This window comes from Prionailurus bengalensis, chromosome A2 (genome assembly GCF_016509475.1).
Source record: "Prionailurus bengalensis isolate Pbe53 chromosome A2, Fcat_Pben_1.1_paternal_pri, whole genome shotgun sequence".
In the NCBI taxonomy this organism is placed as follows: Eukaryota; Metazoa; Chordata; class Mammalia; order Carnivora; family Felidae; genus Prionailurus; species Prionailurus bengalensis.
Window position 1 is genome coordinate 81011819 of NC_057348.1, and position 25012 is coordinate 81036830.

At 38.8% G+C, this 25012-nt stretch overlaps 2 protein-coding genes across 2 annotated transcripts in view; one reads left to right on the forward strand and one right to left on the reverse strand.

Moving 5' to 3' along the window:
• Positions 1-25012, forward strand: part of CCDC146 (coiled-coil domain containing 146) — a 121003-nt gene that overhangs the window by 19413 nt on the left and 76578 nt on the right. The window lies entirely within an intron of this gene.
• Positions 15729-22647, reverse strand: FGL2 (fibrinogen like 2). Its single transcript, XM_043588675.1, has 2 exons — positions 21897-22647; positions 15729-19416 (listed from the first exon to the last, which is right to left on the reverse strand). Exons 1-2 carry the CDS (start codon positions 22510-22512, stop codon positions 18710-18712), a joined length of 1323 nt encoding a protein of 440 aa, XP_043444610.1. The 5' UTR covers positions 22513-22647; the 3' UTR covers positions 15729-18709.

Genomic DNA, 25012 nt, shown 5'->3' on the forward strand with positions numbered 1-25012 from the left:
CTCTTGAAAGATTGTGCCATTCAAACGAAAAGAAATCAAATCAAATACTTGCATAGGCTGTACTTTGCAACCCCTGTGTCTGTTCCTACCTTTTAGGACCTTCTAGCTTAATGCCCATGTCCTTGGAGAAACTTTGCCAGCATTTTCTACAAACTCTCAACTATTACAGCATTTATAGGCTACACCTGTCATGTGTTACTAGGTCTTTAACATATTTATTGAATATCTTCTCATCATGTAATATTTTGCATGGAAAATTTAGAATTCTCCACTGACATTGTGATTGTATTAATCAATAAGACCTAACAGGGCAGGAACTACACTGTGTAAATTCAGATTTTGGGATGAAGATTCCAAGTGGCGCTTGGGAATTAAGCCACATGATTTCTGTCAGTAGACTGTGCGGGTTAATGCTAGACATCTGCTTCCCGACTCTGCCATCGCTGCCTATGTATGAGGCCTGACACGCCACAGACTTTCCTTGTCTTATCGAAAATTTGATGCTGCTCTATTTTACTTTTATTTTAAACATTTTTGTTATCCAAAAATATTTTTGTTATCATATACCATACATACAGTGATGCTCACAAATATTCAGTGTACAGCTTGGTTGAATGTTTACATAGTCCTATAACCAATGTGTTCAGAACCAAATTCATCATTCTTCGCCCAATCCTAATTCTCCTCCTGTATTCTCTTTGTCAGTTTGAGAGTTAAATACCTCTCTCAATATCTCTTGGATTTATCTGTTCTTCATTCTTTCCATGTTCCCACTCAGATCAAGATCAATGTTTCCTGCAACTGGGGGCAGGGGGTGTCCCTTGAGCCTCTTGCCAGTCACTCTAGATGCCATAGGCATTCACAGGCATAAAGCATATCAAAGGTTACTATTCTGTAGAAGCTTAATTGGGGGGGGAGTTGAAATATTAAATATCAACAAAAAGCAACATATCATTGTGAAACTGGAAGGTGCAATTAGAGTTACTAGAATTGAATGGAAGGAATAATCATTGTGGGAATGAGGTGATCTGGAAAAAGCTTTTTGGAGGAGTAGGACATGAGAGGGGACATTTCTGCCATATCCATGGTGTTCACTATGAACCCACTTTTCTGTCCGTAGGCTTTGCCCACACCCATACGTGCACGTACTGGGAATATCTTTCCCAGATGACCCCAAGGCACCTTGAGCTAAACATGCTCAGAACTAAAGTCATTATTCTTCTCCCAAACCTAGTTTTCTTCCTGTATTCTATCAATTGGTTCTCTTAAACATCTATTAAATTTGTCTCTGTTCCATTCCTGCCATATCACCAATTAGAATGGCATTTCAGTGATCATGATAAGATGTAAGGAGACACTGAATCAAGGCAGGGGCAGTGGGGAAAAGGACAGAATATATATAGGAGAGATATTAAGGAAGTAGAAAATGCTGGACTTAGTGTCTAAATAGATGGGGGGAGTGGAGTGAGAAAGAAGAAAAAGTCTGAACTGATGCTTGGATTTCCGATTTAGGAAAGTGACTGGAATATGACATTCTAAGTGACAGAGAATTCAGAAGAAACAGGCCTGAAAGGAATGTCCAATATGTGGGTCATGAACTTCCCAGGGAAGTTCTTGGGCTGGATATCTAGACATAACAGGTTCTCAATAGTATTCAGCTTGCCTTCTGAAAAAATTGCACATTACTTTTTATGTATATTTAATGGCACCTTTTACCATGGCCATCGTTTAATTCCCTAGTCACATTTTCAAAAGATACTTTCTCATTTGTTATACATTTTGTTCTCCTAAGACTCGTAACAGATTAAATAATCCTAGGAATTTTTAATAAAAAAGTTTCGAGTAGTTACTGAAAACATTGGTGATTTTCTGATGCTACCAAAGCTTCCTTCATTTTCTAGGCTTGACCCCCTATCGGTACTAAGGAGTTTCCTGAGATAATCTTAATGAAATTTAAAATTTTTTCACGAGTGAAAATGATCCCTATTTCTTTCATACATGAATTAATCAAGTAACTGCTTACAAAGATGAAAACATAAGATCCCCACACTCAAGGAACTTAGTCAACATAGTTTTAAGTGTGTAATTTAATTCTCATAGGGATTCTATAAGGAGTAGGAATTTTAAGATATTATTTTTATGTTAAAGTTCTAAAAATGTTGACACTTGCTGGGTTGCACAACCAGACAGATGCAGAACCACAGAAGGAACGCTATCTCCTGTGTCCTACCTTAGCGCACATCTCATCTGATGACATTCTTCACTTGACATTCATACATTTAAACACTACTCTTTTAGGATTTTACAAATTGACTTTTCAAGTAAACTGTATATTAAAAGAAAAAATAAAGATAAATATTTAATGTTCTATTTAAATATTTCTCCTTAGCTTCCTTCTCCTTTTCTTAGTTATCACACTTTATTAATAGCTGTACACAGAGGATATGCATTAAAAAAAAACTACTAATTTTTTTTTTTAATCTTTCTACAAGTCTTGTTATTGTTGGCCTGTGTTCACTTTTCCTTTAGATATCCAGGCAGCCTTGCAAGAATAATTTTTCAAGATCTTTTTTTGGCTGTCAAGAAACTTTAAACAGACTGATAATTTATTAAATAATACAGATAGGTTCATGTTTCCCATAAAGTTTTTGGTTTTTTTTTTAGTCTGACAGTCAGGTGGAAATTTTAAAATCTTTCCAGTATGGAAAAAGACTTTGGGAGGTGCCTGGAATGCACTTAACATTTGGGATATTGACATGGCTGATACCTATTTACAAAGATTAAAGGTTTATATGAGGATCGTAAGAATACAAGCCATATTCCACTTTGCAAAGTAGATTAACACCCTTAAATTCAATCAGCAAAATCGTACACTGCAGGAGTCCAGGGACACAGAAAAGAAAGTTCCATGTTAGGGGATCCTTATACTTGGCACTTTTATTAATTTTTTTATTAAATTTTTTTAATGTGTACTTTACTTTTGAGAGAGAGAGACAGAGTGTGAGCGGATGAGGGGCAGAGAGAGAGGGAGACACAGAATCAGAAGCAGACTCCAGACTCTAAGCTGTCAGCATAGAGACCGACGCAGGGCTCGAACCCACCAACTGCAAAATCATGACCTGAGCTGAAGTCGGACGTTTAACCAACCAAGCCACCCAGGTGCCCCATCCTCGGCACTTTTAAAAATGAAAAACATGAAGATTGATTCTGGCCAGGAATCTGAGGTATTGTTGGAAAACTCTGCCATCTGAACAGGCTGTGATCAGTAGCAAGTGAGAGTCAGAAAAGAGTTGAAAATCAGGGACAAAAACAATTGGTAGCTCCTCTGCCTCCTTTTGGAGATTATTTTCCTTTACTCATTCTGAAAATCTTTATTGAGCATGGAGCACAGGATAGACTTAGGGCTGGGAACCAGAGGAAAATGCCACAGCGGCCTTGCCCCAAGCAGCTCATCTGACCCTTCATCTGTGTGGTTAATTGTCCTTAATTTCCCTTTCTCTTTTTTGATTCTTTTACAGACATAATGAGGACCTAGCTTGTGTATGTGTGCCTGCTTGTGTTTATTTTTCATTATATGTTTAATAAAATTTGAATTACCTCTATTTTTCTTTAATTCTTTAGCTAAACTGTTGTAGCAAAGCGATTAAATATTAGAAATAATAATCTATATTCAGATGCTTGTTTTTTTAGTTGTCACTGCAAATGGATGTTGCTTTCTATTTTTTTAATATATTTATGTATTTTTGAGAGAGAGAGAGAGAGAGAGAGAGAGAGAGCGCACAAGCAAGGGAGGGACAGGGAGAGAGGGAGACACAGAATCTGAAGCAGGCTCCAGGCTCTGAGCTGTCAGCACAGAGCCCGATGCGGGGCTCGAACTCATGAACCGTGAGGTCATGACCTGAGCCAAAGTCAGACACTTAACTGACTGAGCCACCCAGGTGCCCCAGATGTTGCTTTTTAAAATAAGGATTAGGAAGAAATACTTAATGGTATAGTTTTCTCCTTTGAGAAAGGTCTTGAGAGATAAAGTAAGTTGGCTTTTGAAAGCTTGTGGCTCTCAGTAGAGAATGTGCATCTTGTGAAACAGTACCTTCAGAAACCCAAGAACTATATGAATATACATTTGACTTTGAACAACATGGGGATCAGGGGTGCCAATCCTCCTGCACAGTTGAAAATCTACATATAGCTTGGCTCCCCCCAAATTTAACTACTAATAGCCTACTGCTGGCCTTACTAATGACATAGTTGATGAACACATATTTTGCATTATATGTATTATACACTGTATTCTTACAATAAAGTAAGTTAGAGAAAAAGAATGTTATTAAGAAAATCATAAGGAAGAGAAAATACATTACAAGCACCTTACTGTGTTTATTGAAAAACTCCATGTGTAAGTGGACCCACGCAGTTCAAACTGATATTACAGCATGTGACAGGATTTCTTTCCATTTTAAGACTCAATAATATTCCATTGTATGTATATACCACATTTTGTGTATCCATTCATCTGTCTATGGACACTTGGGTGATTTCCACCTCTTGGCTATTGTGAATAATGTTGCTATCAACAGGTGTACAAATATCTCTTCAAGATCCTCGCTTTCAATTCTTTTGAAGATATACCTACAAGTAGGATTGCCAGATCACAAATCCTGTGTTTTCTGATCTTGTTATCATTGCTAAAGTGCTCTCCATAGAGGCTGTAATAATTTATATTTCCAGAAACAATAAATGAATGTGTCTTTACTCACACCAGCACTGTGTGCTATCTAACTTTTTGACCTTTGTCACTCTGGGGCTGTCCCTAGTTATTTGGTACTTGGCATGGGGCAGGGATAGGAGTGTGGGGGTGTAGTGATAAGGGAAAGTGTATAGTGGCCTGAATGTGAGAACCTAACAAGGAGCCAGTTGAGAGTGTGGACTCTGGATTGGCTGGTTTGCATTTGAAAGTATACCTCTGGAAGGAGGATTCCTCTCAAAGCGGGGAGGGGGACAATAAGGGAGGCAGGAGGCCAAGGCAAGGTGACTCAGGCATATTATCAGGTTGTCTAGAACAAGGTGTATCCGGCCAACATAGTCACATAGTGCAAATGTCAAAGCGGCAACTCTACAGAAGCTAGAAGCATGGATACTACAAAGACCCATTTGTACTTCTTTTTTTGTGAATTCTATTCACATTTTCTTTCCATTTTTCTGTTGTGTAGTTTTTTTTTTCTTATAGATTCATAGAAACTCTTTATACACTTAGAAAACAGGCCTTTGTGTGTAATATGCATTGCTAAAGTCTTTCAGTTTGTTGGGTTTCTTTTGAGTTAGCTTAAGGTGGTTTTTCTTTATGTGGAAATTTATTTATTTGGGCGGGAATTTATTTCTTAATGTGCTTTTCTTTTACAGCTTCAGATTCCATGTCATACTTTAAGAAGACCTTTGTTACTCTGAGATGATAAATTTGTTTCCTGTATTTTCTCCTAGCATGTTGATAGTTTGAGTCATCATATTTTAACCTTTGTTCCATCGGGCATTTATGGTGCCGTAAGGGCAAACAGAAAGGAGATGCCAGCAGCACGCTTAGAATCTAATGCCATGTCCAATGTCTTCTGAGGCAAAAGTTCTTTACATATCCCCAGCCCATCCATACCCAGCAGACGCAAACAGGTACACCAGGGTGCATCAGAGATACGAAACCAGGAGGTATAAGAATTACCTGACATCAAACCTCAGATTAAATGAATAGAGACTAGGGGCATGTGGGTGGCTCAGTTGGTTAAGTGTCTGCCTTCGGCTCAGGTCATGATCTCATGGTTCCTGAGTTTGAGCCCTGCATCGGGCTAGTTGCTGTCAGTGCAGAGCCTACTTCGGATGCTCTGCCTCCCTCTCTTTCTCTGCCCCTTCCCTGCTGGTTCTCTCTCTCTCTCTCAAAAATAAATAAAAAACATTTTTTAAAAAATTAAAAAAAAGAGCGACTATGCCATCTGAAAAGACTATGTCTAAGAATCAATAGGCTCAAAATATCTTAAATCTTAATGGCTTGGAAAAGAAAATCTCTGATCGGTGAGGGTGGGGGAATGGTTCCATAAAAATGGGTCTTTGTTCTAGCCGTGCATGTCCTAGCCATGCAACCTTGAGCAATTCAATCTGGTTCTCTGAGTCTCATTTTACACTAATAGTACATTTCTCAGCATATTAGCCTTCAGGGGTACCTCAGTGTCTACCCTGGTGGTAGACAGTTTTTTAAGCTGCTTCTGTCACTCGTTTCTAGTGGAAACCTTACACAGAAGCACACTATGTAAAGCAGATTTGGATGTAGGGATGCAGAGGGGAAGGATGCAGAGGGGAAGGTCCCTTTCACATCTCCTGTCACCACCGGCATCACTGGGGAAACCCCATGCTCTGTACAGATAGTTTGTGAGCTGAATAAAACTGAGCTCTCTCCCACCTTAAAATCCATCTCAACACAGCCTAAAGGAAACACAGATCTGCCTCCAGAAAGCCTTGGAAAGCACTCTGATTGTACGGAACGCTCCTTGGAGAAGAGAGGAGAGAGTTCCACGGCATGTCATGCAGCAAAACCTCCTAAAATTCCTCGTCACAGCACATGCCTCTCCCACACGCCTCTAAGCCCCTTTTTAAAAACTTCCCTAGAAATTGTTTCCCTACCCGCAAGCTGGTTTTTTTTTCCCTCCCTATCTCCACCCATCTTCTCCTTGATATCTTTGGTCATTTCATTATTTTGTAAAACAGTCTTCAGGGTTCCTTCCAATTTTCCTTCTCACCCCGTATCCCATTATCACCTCACAAACTCAGGCACAGAACTGAGCAATCAGGAGGTGGCAGGGGAGATAGTAGGTACTGTACTTAAATTTGAATTTTTCCTTCCCTTAGATTTTCTTGCCTAAGATTAAGTGTCACCTCCTTGACCATACAGGAAAATTCCTTTACAGTCTCCACCATTCCTTTCTTCTTTTTGTTACTGTCCCCGGTCACAGAGCCCATGCTCCAGACAAGTTAGACACATGATTGTTTTCTGAACTAGCTCGTGATTTTCCAGCCTGCTGATCGATGCCTTTGCTCATCCCATACCCAGCCCAGAAGTGGTCTCCTTCACATTTCTGGGCTTCATTGTTCTCATCTTTCAAGGAAAGCTCAGATCCTATCTTTTTCTTCAAGCATCCCTCTTCCTGACAAAGTGTCATCACTTTTGCTTCTGTCAGTTCCCTGGATAGTGCCTGTACCTTATCCCACTTACCATTTTCTTTCCTGTGTTTTAAACTAGTAGCCTTAGGAACATTGAAAGCAGGAAGCCTATGCTGTTTGTCTTGATATTCCTAGCAAACTCTTAATTAGCTTACCATCTTGTGTGTAGCCAAGTCATTTTCAAAGAATGAATATACATAGTAACTAGTTAGAGCCTTCTACTAAAAAAACCCCCACAAAACACACACAACACACACACACACACACACACACACACACACACACACACACTACTGAATCACTATTTTACAAAGCAAACTTAAAGAGGAAATGTCTTCCAACTTTCTGAATGCATTTAACCACATCGAGTCTACCTAAAACTTCAGAGATTTAAATGTCTAAAGTTAGAAATACCATGCCAGGTTAGAATCGTCATGCATCTATATGAATTTTATTTTTGCGGGCTGAGCCCCCAAACAGATATGTAGTGGGGAGGCAATGATTTTCAAATATTTTTTTGAAAACAAACCTGTCCTTGGGGCGCCTGGGTGGCGCAGTCGGTTAAGCGTCCGACTTCAGCCAGGTCACGATCTCGCGGTCCGGGAGTTCGAGCCCTGCGTCAGGCTCTGGGCTGATGGCTCGGAGTCTGGAGCCTGTTTCCGATTCTGTGTCTCCCTGTCTCTCTGCCCCTCCCCCGTTCATGCTCTGTCTCTCTCTGTCCCAAAAATAAATAAAAACGTTGAAAAAAAAGAAAAAAAAAGAAAAAAGGAAACAAACCTGTCCTTTAAGTGAAATTTAAGGTGGACTCCCAAGATATGAAATTAAATCAGAACTATTTACTAGGCGAGCAGTGTTTCCTACATCACACACTCTCCTGGCTTCTTCCTACCCTTGCTTTTTTTGGCATTCATGAACTATGTCTGCAGAACCTTAGGGACACAGTTTGAGAAGCTCTACTCTAGTTGTTCAACATGTTAAACACCAACTCCGTATTCATCATACAAATGTCAGTCTTCCTGTCCATCTTGCATAGCTACCCATGCTATGAGAGCCTCTGTAGATTTGCAATCGTTGACTTGATCAGATAAAGAGAAAATTTTTACTTGAATATAGAACAGAAATAGAAAGTCACCATCACACCATTCATTCGTAAGTGATGTTTACATTTTTAAAGAATTATTTTATGTAACAAATGAAAATAAGAACTTTGGCATTTACATGAGAGATCTTTTGGCTTCCAAAGAACTTACAAAGTGATTTGTACTTAAGCAGAATGTTTTCATCAGTGAATTCTGCCATGTAACCATGGAAGTAAAACAGTGTTTGGAGAGCATAGAATATTTGTTTGGCCTTTTCTGTCAGAGTTGTTATAAATTCTGACTTCGCTGCAGGAAGAAAATAAATTTTAACTGCTAGGTTAAGTAGGGACATTAACACCCTTGAAAATGTATTAATTTTTAAAATATCTCCTGTCACCAGAATATTATGTAATTGTGTTGTTAAGATACAAAAAAAAAAACATGCCTCACTTTAAATTGAGATTTAATTGGAATCATTTTCCACTTGAAAAATTCACATAGAAAGTCAGAGCAGGGGTGATACTGAAATTTACTTATGAGTGTACTTTACCGTGGAATCACCATAGGTAATTTGTCATGGAAAATTAGCCCATTTCATGAGAAATATACCAAGAAAGCCAGGAAAGCTGAAAATGGGTAATGGTCTACAGATGATCAACAAGTTTTAGGGAACAGAGGTTGGTTTAATTGTTGGGCTTTTTTTTCAGGGAAGACTTTAGTTAAGTGTAAAACATTACCTCCCTATTGCAACATTACTCACAGCAGAGAAACCATTGGAAATGCTCCAAGGAAAGTGTCCAGCACAAGACTGGCACTCGGCGTGTGACAGCTGCTTATCATTATTAGAATTCAGAAGGAAGAATCTCTAAACAAAAATTTAAAAAGGTTACTTAATTAACTGGTAAAAATTTGATACTACAGTTACTGAATGGGAAATAAATGTAAGCAAACAGTTTCGTGGACCCGTCTTTGGATAAACTTGTACATGAGCACAAACTATTTGCTTCTTGCAGGAAATGAGAAAGCCAATTTCCAGAGATAGAAACTGAACGAGTTTTCAAATTCTGCATGATTCCCAAATAAGATGAACCTTTGCATAAGGCCTTTTGTAAGAGAGAAGCAATTTGTCTTAAATGGCATCATCCTTAATTACTTGAGAAAACTTTGAATGCTAGAGATTAGACTCAGATTTTGAGAGTTTATATAATTATTATTTAGAAAAAGTCTCATTCAAAATACTTTGATAAACATATAGCATCATGCTATACACATAGTAGGCAAATAATAAATATTTCTATTAAAATAATAAACATAAATGTAATATCAAGTATTTTAAGAGGCTAAGACAAAAAGGCTACTTATTTTTAAATATGATTTTTTTGGAAGAATTTATATTCTGAGAGGTATAGTGTGGGTTTCCTTCTGAAAATCGCTGATAAAATAATGCAGATCTTTTTGAGATACCTTGTGATGTCTAGGAAGATGCTGATCACAAGTTAGCTAGATCATAGTTTTCGTTTTGGTTTACCCCTGGGACGTTAGGTGAGCAAAAGTGCAGAGGCAGAATTGAATATGGACATGGGAACAGCAGGCTGCTGACCTGACAGCAGTTGTCAAGGAGTAAAAGGAGCAAAGGAGAAGGAGCCAGGCTATGGGCTTGTGGAGGAAAAGAGAGACAGGAAAGAAATATTCCAGTTCAAGGAATAACAGCAGCATGAATCCACAGAATTTGTTACAGGGGATTTAAAGAAAACTATCTGAAGTTCTTTTATGTCAGTCTATTTTATTTTTTTAAGTTTATTTATTTATTTTGAGAGAGCTCAAGCGAGAGCAGGGGAGGGGAAGAGAAAGAGGGAGAGAGAAAGAATCCCAAGCAGGCTCTGTACTGTCAGTGCAGAGCCTGATGTGAGGCTCAAACTGATGAACCGTGAGATCATGACCTGAGCTGAAATCAAGAGTCAGATGCTTAACTGAATGAGCCACCCAGGCGTCCCAATGTCAGTCTGTTTTAAATAGCATTGTTCAGGGGTGCCTGGCTGGCTCAGTCATTTAAGCGTCCGACTTCAGTTCAGGTCATGATCTCACGGTTTGTGGGTTCGAGCCCCGTGTCAGGCTCTGTGCTGACTGCTCAGAGCCTGCAGCCTGCTTCAGATTCTGTCTCTGGCTCTCTCTGCCCCTCCCCGACTTGTGCTCTGTCTCTCTGTCTCTAAAATAAACATTAAAAAAAATTAAAATAAATAAATAAATAAATAGCATTGTTCAAAATATGGTAGCTATTGGCTCATGGTGATTTTTTTTTTGTATTGACTTTTGACTCTATGAGCTGCATATCTATTTTATTTCAGTGGGCAGGTTTCCTTGCGTATTATAGCATGTGTCACAAATAGCATACATAAGCCTGCATGTGTATCATACATGTTCATCAGTGTGGGTATGTGTGCAAACACACACAAGGGGAACCTACCCATATACAGAGGACTACACCCATTTCCAGCTTGACCCAACATTAAGTAAAAATTGCCTGTCAGATTCATTTATAGCCATTCTAGTGTTAACACTTTGAAAGCCATTAGAAATAGAAGATTTTGGTTATTGCTAACTGGGATAACTTTTGGAAAATGTTTTTGAAAGAAACAAGCCTTGAGATCATTAATGTCTCTAAAATAAAGAGTAAGGATACCTGGGTGGCTCAGTCAGTTAAGTGTCTGACTTTGGCTCAGGTCATGATCTCACGATTCATGGGCTTCGAGCCCTGCATCAGGCTCTGTGCTGACAGCTCAGAGCCTGGAGCCTGCTTTGGATTCTGTGTCTCCTCTCTTTTTGCCCCTCCTCTGCTCATGCTCTGCCCCTCTCTCTCTCAAAAGTAAACAATGAAAAAACAATTTTTAAATAAAGAGTAAAACCAGTCTCTGCTTAACTAAAGGTTTATAATCACAGCAAACTAGTACCCTAATGATTTTAAATGACCATACATGATTACTCAGAGTTCAGCATTACACTGTTAACAAAGAACACTTTTGGTCTGTGGCCTAGCTCATAATTCTCTTGCTATATATATATATATATATATACACACACACACATAAACACACCGTATCCTACATCACAGCACTCCAACTTCACAAGGTGCTGTGTCCCAGAAGATGCAGTATCTGAGATTTCAATAGGTGACCCTCCTCCCTTCTCTGTGAAGTGACAGCCTAAGTCACAAGCAATGATTTATAGAATACCATTTACAGAATACAGTATTCGCTTATAAGACATGCAGTAATTTGGGGCATATGGGTAGCTCAGTCAGTTAAGCGTTTGACTCTTGATTCCAGCTCAGGTTATGATCTCACAGTTTGTGACTTTGAGCCCCTTGTCAGGCTCTGTGCTGACAGTGCAGAGCCTGCTTGGCACTCTCTCTCTTCCAATCTCTCTGTCCCTCCCTTGCTCTCTCTCTCTCTCTCTCAAAATAAATAAATAATAAACATTAAAAAAAAGACATCTGGTTTCTCAACAAAATACTGTTGCTGACAGAAGCAAGAAAAAGCACATCTAAATCTAAAATAATCTAGAGAAAGTTGTGATTCCGGTGGGAATAAATCTCTGCCCTCTCCATAAGGCAGCAGCCCTGTGACCTCTGAAAATGACCTAGTTCTAGGGTGGGCAGGGTGGGGGGAATGCAGCTGTGCTGGTTCCTCCTTATCTCCAACTTTTCTTCTGTGAAAGTCTTTGCTCCATGTACACTTACTAGGTTATCTCATTGAGGCCCATGATTGCCTTACCATCTACATTCTCGTATTTCTAAATATAGACCTGCATTTCTGAACCCTAGATGTCTTCTCCGTACATCATGCTCTCAAAATGCCATCCGCTGGGATGGATTATCGATCTCTGAGCTTAGAATGTTCAAAACTGCTGATTGCCACCCCTCACCCCATGCCAGCTACCAGACACGCTCTCCCTGCAGCCTTCCCCACCTCAGTGAACAGCAGCTCCGTCCCTCACAGTTGCTCAGGCCAAAGTCCTGTCATTTTCTGTGATCCCTCTGATCTTTTCACCATCCACCCCCCCACCCCCTCTCACCGCCCCCCCACCCCCGCCCCCACCAATCTCTGGTCAGCAAATTCTGTCAGCTTTGCCTGCAGGACTTACTTCCCTGCAACCACCATGGTGCACATCTCTCTCCAAGATCATTGCCAACACTGTCAGATGACTGTGATTCAGTCATATTCTCCACTTAACAACCAGAGTGGCCCTTTTCAAAGTGGGTGAGATCATGTACCTCCACTAGTCAAAACCCTTAGGGCTTTTACCTATGTGGAGGAAAAGGCAGAATTCTTACCATGACTTTTAAGGTCTAGATGGTCTGGCAGCTGCCACGCCACCCCAGCTCCCCAGCTCCTCTGATCTCATCTTCCAACCCCCCTCTGTCTTAGACTGTCTGCTTTTCCTACACTGGCCTCCTGGCGGACCCTAAAACAGGCCAAGCACCTTTGCACCTGATGCTCCTTTGGCCTGGATATCTTCTCCCAGCTATCTGTCTGGCTCATTCTCTTATATCTTTAAGACTGTTCAAATGTCACCTCTTCAGGGAGGTCTCCCCAGACTGCCTATGTAAAATAGAATCCTTCCTCTCATACTCCTTATATCCCTTATCCTGTTTAATTTTTATGGCATTTTAATATATTGTTTATTTATTCATCTCCTCTGATAAGATATAAACTCCCTGACTACAGGGTTTTTGGTAACTGATGTATCTCTGACTTCCTAAAACACATGGTATACACTCAGTAAATGCTTTTTTTTTTTTTAACGTTTATTTATTTTGAGATAGAGAGAGACGGAGCACGAATGGGGGAGGGGCAGAAAGAGAGGGAGAGAGGGAGACACAGAGCCGGAAGCAGGCTCCAGGCTCTGAGCCATCAGCCCAGAGCCCGACGCGGGGCTCGAACTCACGGACCGTGGGATCGTGACCTGAGCTGAAGTCAGATGCTTAACTGACTGAGCCACCCAGGCGCCCCAGTAAATGCTTTTTTGAATGAATTACACCTGAATCCACTCCAACATTTCTATCTCCACAAGGCTTTACGTTCCAAGACATTTCTGGCTTCTTTTTTTAGTTAGCGTGAGCTGCTGTCGAAACTAGGTTTTCGTTAACTAATCAAAGGAACTATTAGAAGCAAACACCTCTGCTCAAGCTAGCCCACAGAATCCAGAACTTCTGGTAAATATACCCATATCAATAGATCTGGTCTCATTTGAAATTCTGTTTTTTGCTTCCTCAGTCTAGCAACCTCAAAATCTGTCCCCACATGTATTCCCCAGCTTTCTGCTGATAAAAATTCACAAATTTGTATAAAGGCTTCTCCACAAATTTGACATCATAATTTACATGAGAGCATGCCCTGGTTACAGGTCTGGAGAGGCTGAGGAGTGGGATGAAGGAGCCTCATGGAGAATAAGATCTCTCCCTCAGAAGAGAAAGCAACACTCTTGCAACAGGATGAGCCTCCTCAGTGTGGGGAGAGGGGCCACTTCAAGGAGCAAAGGTGGCTCATTCACATTTGGGAATTCAGGGGAGTGAGTTCTCCAAGTATACCCAATTTCCCTCATTTCTATTCTCACTTCCAACTCTTCCCAATCAGTAAACAAAAGAAACCTGGCATAAATACGATTCAGTAGACATTGCATTTTGGCAAGACACAGGATGAAATTAGTTGGGATTCAGCCAACTCTCTTGTCACCTCTGGGGAGAGGGAGGAGATTGGAATTAAAGGTGGTCTAGAAAGGGGTCTTTAGTCTCATGGTAATTTTTTTAAATTAAACCATTCATGAATTTGGTATGATTAAAATTAATTTCAAAATTATAATATGGTATAAGAAGTATGAAAAAAACACTTTTTTTTCTTTAGGAACACGGGTAGAACAATCACGGTCTGTTCTGGTACTGCCATGCGTGGTATGGACCCAGAGGCACGGTCCCAGAACCCCTTCTAAATTAGAGGTTTGCCAGTGTACGTATGTACCCAGTCTATAGTATATCTGATTCTCTCTTGCCAAATTTCCCCCTGGCTTCAACCACTTCTCACCTGTGTTCACAATCTCCCAAATCCTCAGATTTGACAGTATCTGCTCCTTCCCCAGTTATAATTCCAGCTTCCTCAGACTACAGCTCTCTTTGGTAACATATTTATGAACCACTTTGAATAACAACACTGTCACAAATTGGCTTTACATCCTAGCCAAACAGATTGATTTCAAGGTAGAACCCAGACAATTGTTGAATAATGTACATATAATAAGGAATATATAGGATGGTACAGGACCGAAGAAGAAGGGTACCAACCCCCTCCTAATGTTACCAGAACAGAATGCCCAAAAGAGATAACTATTTAGGAGAAGGGAGAGGAGGATGGGGAGAAGGTGATACATATATATGTTCTAGGTGCTTCGTATGTTATCCTCTCAATAACTCTATTGGGCAGATTCTACTGTTATCCATTTAAAAATTTTGTTTATTAAATGTTTTTATTTATTTTTGAGAGAGAGAGAGAGAGAGAGAGAGAGAGAGAACAGTGGGGGAGGGGCAGAGAGAGAGGGAGATGCAGAATCTGAAGCAGGCTCCAGGCTCCAAGCTGTCAGCACAGAACTCAACACAGGGCTCGAACTCACCAACTGGGAGATCATGACCTGAACCGAGGTCAGATGCTTAACAACGGACTGAGCCACACAGGTGCCCCTACTGTTATCATTTTATAACTGAAAGAACCAAAGGACTGTGAGATTAAGTGACTGTGTTTGTGATCCCACAACTTGCAGATGGTAGAGCTGAAATTCAAACCTAACAAGTCCAGCTTCTGAGTCCCTGCTCTAGATCACGAGCAGTAAGAAGACAAAACTCTGGTAGAGGATGGCCTTCTATCTAGACCAAGGGAACAGTATACACAGAATAATGAAAACTTCAGGGAATGTGGGGATTGTGCAAGAACAGGGGGTTTATTTGCTGGATTTATCATATAGGAAATGAGCAGTTGTTGGAAGGTTTTAAGCAGGGCAATAATATGATAACAACTGTATTTTTAAATAGTCTCTCTGACAGTGAAATGGAGGGTGGGTTGGAATAGATGGAAACTGGATGCATAGGTTACTCTGAGAAAGCATTTGCATTATCCAAAGGAGTTGATGAGGGCTGAGCCAGCAGGAATGTTAATGATGGAAAAAGATGGAGCTAAATGCTGCAAAACAAAACGGAAACTTTTGTATTTCAAAGGTGTCAACAGTATGCTGGAGGGAAGTGAGATAATGGTCTTCCTGTTAATGAAATAGAACTCATTAAAGTCTTCAAAAAGAGTCAAAGGTAAAGTCTAGTTAGGTGAACATTATGCAACTTTTCAGACAAGAGTAAATATATAAATATTATTTTACTAACAATATTTAATGTTTCCATATTGCAGAAATAAATAGATGTGAAGATTAAATCTTTTATTTTATAGGGTGGTTAAAAGACATGAGACATAAACTTATTTATACATAAGAGAAAAGAAGAACTCTAAATAAAAGCTTATCATGATGACATTACCCATAACTTTTACTTTTAAAACCTTTCCCTGGGTAGCCACTCAAAAATAAGGACCAGCAAATTTTGTTACTAGAGTATCTTTTATACTTTGTATATTTAAGCTCTTTATTGGACAGATGTGTCATTCATTCATTTGAAGCGTTACTGCCTATAGGAAAAATCTGATTTTTCTTCTTAGCAATGAGTGGATCAGTTTCACTTGGAATATCTTTTTTTTTTAAGGACTTCTATTTTCACTTTATATTCTTTTTTTTTTTTAAGGTTTATGTATTTTTGAGAGAGAGAGAGAGAGAGAGCACAAGCAGGGGAGGGGCAGAGACAGAAAGGGAGACACAGAATCCAAAGCAGGTTCCAGGCTCTGAGCTGTCAGCACAAAGCCCGACACAGGGCTTGAACTCACGGACCAGGAGATCATGACCTGAGCGGAAGTCGGAGGCTCAACCAACTGAGCCACCGAGGTGCCCCTCAGTTGGAATTTCTAAGGACTAGTTTTAGTCAACATTTTCAAAGAATGATAAAGTTTAGAAATAAAGTCTTATTAAGATAACAAATATTAGCCTTTAAAATGGAACCAATTTGTTAATAATCAATCCACATTTGTGAACATTAGCACATATTAGTGAATAAATATGTTAAAGCAAAACGCTCTTTCAGATATAATCTATTTCCATCAACATGTTAAAGATTAGCAAAGTATAAAATATATTTTATAAATGACATGAAATGATAAAGTATAAAATATATTTTATAAATGACATGAAATGATTTCAAGAAGGAATTTCTATGTCACAGAATTTTTTATTGGAAAAGTGTCATAAAAGTATAATAGAAAATAAAATTTGATCCTTGGAAATAAGTGGAAAGATAAAAGGCAGCTTTTGAGTATTTACATGGATTAATGGATTATTTGGCAAATCTTCTGAAATGATAATCTCATTCCCATTATATCAGTGGATACTCACTTTATGAGCTATTTTTCTTTAGAACTGTATTTTGCGCAGAGTCCGTATATTTTCCTTTTTTCAGTGTGAGAAATAGAAGTTTGAGAGGATCAGATCCTGCTTCATGAGTCCATTTTTGATCATGGGAATTGACTTAAACTTATGCATATATCAACAATTACAGATAGTAAATGAAAATTCTCTTATGTGAAATAAATACATTGTATAAAATAAAAATCTTAATTTTTTTTAAAAAACAAAAAAGAATAAAAGTGTAAATCAGTTACATTTACATCTGTTATACTATTGAGTAGATATGAAGCTTTTGAAATGTACGATGATATTTTGTATTTTGGCTGTCACAATTCTCTTTGCATTTCTCTTGCCTTAATACTTTAATAGTATTCATAATAACTTAATTTTCATCATGTGTACCTGAAAACTTTGTATGTCATATATTTTTAAGAGTATCTTGCTTCTTTTTGGTTAGAATTTTCTATAAAGGGCAATATTTGAAAAAGTTACTTTGTTTCCTAAAGCTACTATCCTTCTTAATTATTTTCAAATTATGAGTAAAGTTGCATCTTTTTGAGTATATTTTGAGTTACTGTGGTAGAAACAAACTAGAAATTGAAGACTGAATACATTTCTATGACTCACATACAGTATAGTGTATTGTTTCAAATTTTATTCTAGAGTATATTTTAAATGTTCAACAGAATACCACTGTTCTCTCTGAAATGATCCCTTTTTTACTATGATTAAATTTAACACACTATTTTTTTAATAATCTTTAAAAAATGGTCTGCACTCCAGAATTAGTGAGTTATAAAAGCTTCATATATTTTAGTTTGGTTAAAAAAAATAAACACCTGTATTTAAATTTTCTGATAAAAATATAAGCAATACACCAGTTAGGGTTGAGACATACATAATATTTGAACTACTATTCTATATATATCAAAATACATATGTCTTATAAAACTTAGCTTTATATGAAGTGAATCACTTAATGAAAATATTGCTTTGGATATAAATGCTTTGGCCCTCAGAGTAATCTAGTCTATAAATAAATGCTTCATTCCCACCCACACCTACCCTTCCAAAAGAAAGCCTACCAGTAGTCATGCACAGTAATGAGCAATGTTAAATTAAAAACTGTTGTGCGATCAAAGCAAAGGAAGCTAATTTTTATAGTAAAGCAGTTTTAACCATCCAACACCTAAAGAGTTATCAACTGTGAATTAATAACCTTTAAATCATGGTCTTTAAGGTTGAATTAATTTTCTGAATGCTTTTAGGAGTGACATTATGCTACCACCAAAATATTTTAAATGACAAATATTTTACATTTCACAAATAGTACATGAACAGGTTTAATTACATATATTTCCCTTTGCCTGGGAGCTAAAATGCTGTAGGGTCTTCCTGACCCAAAAGAAATGCCATAAATTGAGAAGGTTTATCTCGGAATGAGGATTTAAAGTATTTAGAGACATAAATAGCCAATAACTGACTATAGCCTGAAAAAAAGGTATTTAAGTCACAATCAAAATACAGATTATTTGTGTAAAAATCCAGCCTGCTAAATAAACAATGATTTCATAATTATAGCAAGTAACATAAGTAAATAGAAAATCTTTCAATTAATAGAAATTAAGGGAATCATAAATCTAATGTGTAATTCTCAACACTCCTAATTGCTTTGCAAATATTCATCTGGATAACAGTATAACAGCAACAAAAGACGCCTATAAAATGTGTGCTTTTTCCGCTTTATTTCAAATGCTGTGTAGCATAAGAACCTATTCCTAGAGATAAATTTTTAGTCATAGTAAAGGAGTATAAAACATATTCCAAAGTGCTCAAGGAATTAATTGCCGTATTAGGTAATAAATACCCAGAGGAATGAGTTTAGTGATTTATGGCTTAAAGTGCTTGGGTCTCATCATCATTTTAGCCTCTTTGAAGGAGGACTTGTAGCCACCAGGGTGTGCCTCAGTTATACCAGGCCAGGTGCCCCAGAAAATCCCATTACGGACACCTCTATATTTTTGGTGATAATATTTGCCATTTAAGTTTGCAGAAAGACATGCATCAAACCACCAGCCTGAACTGTAATAGAGCCCACAGTTCCCAGAGGGATACCGATCATTGTCTCTATCTGGGGTGGTGAAATACTTCAGATCATGGTTGTAATGTTTACTGAAATGTAAGGCATCTCCAGCTGTGCCGTTATAATTACCGATGTGCAAACGGTATTTGAGAAACTCGTTGGCCACGTAAAATTGATCATACAAGGCATAGAGTTTGACACCATTAAAGTCTTCAAGATCAATTCTTAGAATCATTTCTTTACTTTTGGTCAAAAGATGAATTTTATCGTTCCCCAGCCAAAATTCTCTTCTGAGGTTCCCAAAGCCTACTTTGTAGTCTTGCCATGTTCTGGTGAAGTTGGTACTTCCATCGAGACGTGCCTGCAGCACTGTCCAGCCTCCCCCCATGGTCTCCATGTCACAATAAACTTCGAAGCTACTGTTTTTGGGATCCGGTGTGACTCTGTAGGTCTCACTGCTTCTTTTGCCTATTGTGTAGTAGTCAGAGCAATCTTTATATATTAGATGTTGAACTGAAGGGGGAAGAAGAGAAAGACATTGGATTTTGTTACTAAAAATGATGCATATGAAGAATTCTTTATATGTACAAAAGCAGTTTGATAATTTAGTCAGTGGTGTTCATGAAACCTTGCTCTGCAAAACTTACTTGAACCTGTTTAGCAAATGTTTATTAAAGCCTCAGAATAAGAACTTGGTGCTATAAAGCAGACAAGGCTCTCCAACATACTCTTGGTTGGTAATAATAGTAACAATGTTCACAAAAAACAACAACGAAGTCAATAAAATAGTTTTGGTAATTTAGTAATACTTAGTGAGTGCTACTTATGTGTTCTAGGCATTCTGCCAAAGACTTGATAACATTTTCACACTTAGTCTGCACGTTGACCTTATGATGTAGGTATTATTTCCAATCTGCAGGTGAGGATACTTAGTTAGGGTCAAAGAGAACCAGTGGCTTGGTCAACTTCACAGAAGCATTAAGTGGTAGAGCCAAGACATGTACTGAGACCTGGCTGGCTGTAAAGCTTGTTCTTGTAACTACTGCATTCCTTGATCCTAAAGGTCAGATGCTTCCAACCCTTCTAGAACTGCATTCCATGTTTACAGAAGAAGCAGAGTTTCTATTTCCTTTCACCTAACGGGGCTGATATCCTCTTCTGCCAGAAAGTTTTACAGGATATGTTCCAAATTATGTATTAAAATTCTAATGTACAGACTTGATCATAAATTCATATTTATTTTACTTTCTTGACAACTAAATTAAGAAGCTCAAGTAAAAAAGATTTTTTTCAATAATATACCAATATCCTTTTTTTAATGCTTCCACACATACGTTTGCAAACACTTTTCTCTTTCCAGTATTTTATTTAAATTCAAGTTAGTTAATGTATAGTGTAGTTTGGTTTCTGCAGAATTTAGTGAGTCATCACTTACACACAACACCCAGTGCTCATCACAACATGTATCCTCCTTAATGCCCAGCACTCATTTAGCCCATCTCCCCACCTCTCCTCCAGCAACCCTCAGTTTGTTCTCTGCAGTTAAGAGAGAACTTATGGTTTGCCTCCCTCTCTCTTTTTGCCTTATATTTTTCCTTCCCTTCCCCTATGTTCATCTGTTTGTTGCTTAAATTCTACATATAAGTGAGATCATATGGTATTTGTCTTTATTTGACTAACTTATTTCACTTAGCATCATACTCTCTATACCAACATTCTTATTCTGAATTTATTATCTGGAACGTATTTAGCCAGTGTTTCACATGTTTGGTTTCTAGAAAAGAACAACAGGTGGTTATGTTCAGGATGGTTCTGTAGGAATCAAATACAGGTATTTACTCTTAGATAATTTTTATAAGGATTTGGGCCAGATAAAGTAAGTTACTACTCAAATCAAAACAAAATCTGTTCATGTGTATTTAGAACTCAAAGTATTTCAACATTTCCCCTAAACTCTTAGTATAAAAATAGACGGTAGAATTTTGTTCATATCATTACAAGCTGCCATGCAGCAGCAAATCTAGTGTGCACCCAGGGATGTCACCTGAGATGTGAACTTCTGCCTTGCCATTCAGGGTATGTTCAGATACGGGCTGGCAGGAGTATTAGCAACAGTGGTTCTTGAAAGCCCCACCTTCAGATCCCTAGCAGATTCCTTGGGGATGGAGCACACATGAGGTGCTTGTTCCAAATGAATGTGATCTCCATCCAGGCACCATATCCCTTCAACCTTACATGCATGGTAAGTGGAGGTCCTAATGCAGAGATGGCTTTCCAAAGTGTAACAAGACCATCAGCAGCAGTGAATCAGGTGGAAAGCCAGCACTTGGAGGAACCAGTGCCACAGCTACAAGTTTGTGGGCACAGTAGGTAACTAAGTTTGTGGTCTTCTGTCATGCCAAAACTCTCCCCTTAAAATGTTTTTGTGCCACTTAAACCAAAAAGTTTTGCACACACAAGAAGCCATATAGCTGCTTTTATTCCATTTATAAAATCTGTTTTCACTAGATATTTGGGATTATGATTGGCAGATAAGTTAAAATCTTGCAAAGATTTCCTGTGGCCACATGAGAGGAGCAGTCAGCCAACCACAGGAAACTGACTTCCAATGAACAAAGCACAGCTGGAAATACTGCCTTATCTGTGTTGTCTTCAAACACTTCAATGAGGAGATAGATAAGTGAAATGCAGTAAAATATTAAGAAATAATATCTCTCTACTTTGGCTTGTGTGTAGCTCTGGCATTAACAAACAAGAGCTTTGAAATTGAAAGTGCTTTCTAATGGATACAGAATTATGATTTTTGTAATTAAGTCTTGTTTCTGTGGTCACATTTGCAAAGATATTAGTTTTTCCTGTACTACCTTGATGAATAAAAGGCTTAATTTCTTTCATCTGTCCTTTGTCTAACTTCTTTGCAAAAGTTAATGATTATAGATCCTGTCTAGCTATATAATATTCATGAACAGATGGTAAGAAGACATTATACATACCTGGACGTGACTGTATTTCTTCTTGATTGGGACACTTAGATGAACACTTGCCATCCAAACTATTGACTACAAATGTTAGATTTGCCACTTTGCTGTCAACATAATTTTCTATGTTGTTCATATTTACAAGGTTGAGCTTCTCCAGGCGACCCTGAAGCACATCGATCTCCTCCTTTGCATTCTTTAGGTCAGAGGACAGCTTGTTAACCTCACTCTCTAATTCTCGAACTCTGTTGTCATCGGCTTCTCCTAGCGCTCCTGGGCTAGGTAACAGCCGTCCATTTCTGCCCGGGTCTCGGCTGTCGTCAGCTTGCAGTTTGCAGTCTTGGCAAGATTTCTTGAGGCTATTTACCATTTCCTTGAGGTTCTGGACTTCCTTGAACACCTCCTCAATCCTGACGAACTGCTTCGGGAGCTGAATGGTCAGTGGCGGCAGGCTCACCTGGTAGGGGCATTCGCTCCCCTCCTCGCATTTCCCTCTGCTTTCTAGTCTCACCGGGCAGGCATCCTTGGCCATTTCATCTTTAACTTCCTCCGTTTCATTGTTCGCCACAACCAAAACGCCGTAAGCCGCAAGGACAGCCGAGCTCAGCCCCCACCAGTTGGCTAGCTTCATCGTTGCTCGGAGGCGGTGGTGGCCCTCACCCCAGCAGGGACGCGTGCGGGCCGGCGCTGTTTTAATAGCCGCAGCTGCCTGCCTGAGTCAGGTTTTCTGTGTTCTCAGAAAAGGGCGGGAGCGCTTGCATCACCAGTTTCAGAATCACAGAGGAAGAGGAGACTGTCCTCTTTACACGCAGCTTGCCAAAACCTGTTACTTATTCTCAAAATAATACGCATCAGAATTACTGTGGTTGCCTGGGTGTACAGATTCCTCAAGTTTCACTTTTACCATTTAGTTTATGAAGCACTAGAAAAATCTTGGATTTCAAAATAATTATGCTTGAAATAAATTGTACTTAACGCCCCTGGAAAAACTAGCTTTTAAAGATAAAAAAAATTAATGTGCTAGTTACCCAGACTGAAGAACAGAAAGTTTACAAAAATGGAAATGGTCTTTTTTTCCTTTGTAGAATGGGGTGAGTCATCGGGGATTCTGTATATTCTTCATGTTGGAGTTTCAGGTGAAATGCTAAGCACTTAAATTTTTTTGTTAATATGGCAAAAAGTGCAGCTTTCAGACTCATGCCATGCACTTTTGTTTCATCTATTTGAAAAACAGAAGAAAACTGGTAGAAAGGGGTTACTATCTATTCCTTTGGCCATAGCCTAGCCTAGCGTAGTAGAAATGTCTACATGACTTTCCTTGGTTTAAACCTTTTATCAATTTTCAACCTTTTCTCCTCAGAGGCTGAGAGGCAGGAAGGAGGGAATAGTTCCAATGGGAGAAACCACCTCCTTTTTAGATGTTTTGCATATTGGCATCTCATATAAGGTTTCTTACTTTAAAAAGGATATTTTTTGCTTTAAAAATAATTTCAAAAATAACTGACATGGATAAAAATCTAGATTCTTTATTGTGTTTTAAGGTACTCTGTAATCTATCTCATAGTTATTTCCTTAATTTGATTTCCTATGACTTTTCTATATATCCCCTTCATTCCAGCCAGATACCCTAGTCACCCTAACTCTTTATGTTCTCTAAGTGTGTCAGGCTCACTTTACACTTTGGCGATTGTGTTTATTCCTGAATACTTGGAAGACATGGATTCTAGCCCTGGATCTACCTGCTCTTGAATATACAGATCATTAACTTCACTGAGATTTGGTTCCTGTGCTGTGCTGTGATATTTGGCCAAATATCTCCTTCACATCCTCCTTCTAATTAATCTCTTAATTTCATTTTTCTCTCCTCGCCCGCTTTTAAGCTCTGACACTCCCATGTTGTGAGGGGAGAAATAAATGAATGAATAATTTTAAACGAAAGAGAATAATGATAATATAGATAATATAGAAAATGTTTTATAAATTAGAAATATATAGGAATAATATTTAGTTTAAGGTACATTATTTTTTATAAATGCCCTTATCTGGTTAGGGATACAATCGATATATTTAGCCAATTACTTATTAAGGATCTTCTATATATTCAGTGCTCTACTAGATTGTATATAAAATGCATGCCATGGCCTCATCCATTCAATCATTTATTCATTCATCCACCACCCACCCATTCATCCAACTATTCATTCATCCCTCCATCCATCCCTCCCTCCATCCCTTGCTCCATCCATTCATCCCTCCATCCATCCCTCCATCCTTCCCTCCATCCCTCCATCATATTAACTGAGCATCCTCTACATGCAAGACACCATTTGAGGCACTTAGACTATGCTAGTGATCAAATCAAACAAAAATTCCTTTTTCCTTCTTAGGCAGGGGTGTTGAGGAGCTTGTATTTTCTTCATGTTGGACTTTGAAGTAAATCATAAGCACTTTTAAAAGTTTTTGGGAGGCCTGAACGGCCCAGTTGGTTAAGCGTCCAACTCTTGATTTCTGCTCAGGTCATGATCTCATGCTTCGTAAGATCAAGCCCCACATTGGGCTCTGCACTGACAGCATGGAGCTTGCTTGAGATTGTCTCTCTCCCTCTCTCTCTACCCCTCCCCTGCTCACACACTTGCATGTTCTCTCTCTCTCTCTTTCTCTCAGAATAAATAAACTTTCAAAAAAAAGTTTCTGAATCTAATAAAAGTGCAGCTTTCTGACTCTTGCAGTGGGCTTTTGTTTCATCTGTTTGAATTGGAGATTTGCTTTTCAAGCATCGCTGCTGATTCTTGGGCCCTGCGCCCCACCCCCACCCCAGCCAAGCGCCAGTGGCACATTCCACCTAAAAAGCTTGGACCTTCTGTGGGAACTGGCTCCTTCAGGACCCGTAAAAAAATTCCCCAGATAGAGGTACTGATTTACTGATCAGTTCTCATTGACACTGGCAGGTGATCCTCTGTGTTCTCAGTTTAAAACATCACTGGTCACTACTGCAGGAAGACACTAGGTGACTACAACATGACAGAGGTTCAACCTGCCTAGTGAGTCTATAACCCATGGGGCCAGAGAGTATGTGCTACAATTATGCGAGAATGTTCACTATCTCGCTGCCTCCTCCCATCTCTGCAGTT

Excerpts from the sequence above, each read along its gene's own strand:
- FGL2 (XM_043588675.1), bottom strand. The coding sequence starts at position 22,512 with ATGAAGCTAGCCAACTGGTGGGGGCTGAGCTCGGCTGTCCTTGCGGCT. Across the intron at positions 19,417-21,896 it reads AGAAATACAGTCACGTCCAG|TTCAACATCTAATATATAAA; the intron begins GTATGTATAATG and ends TTCCCCCTTCAG.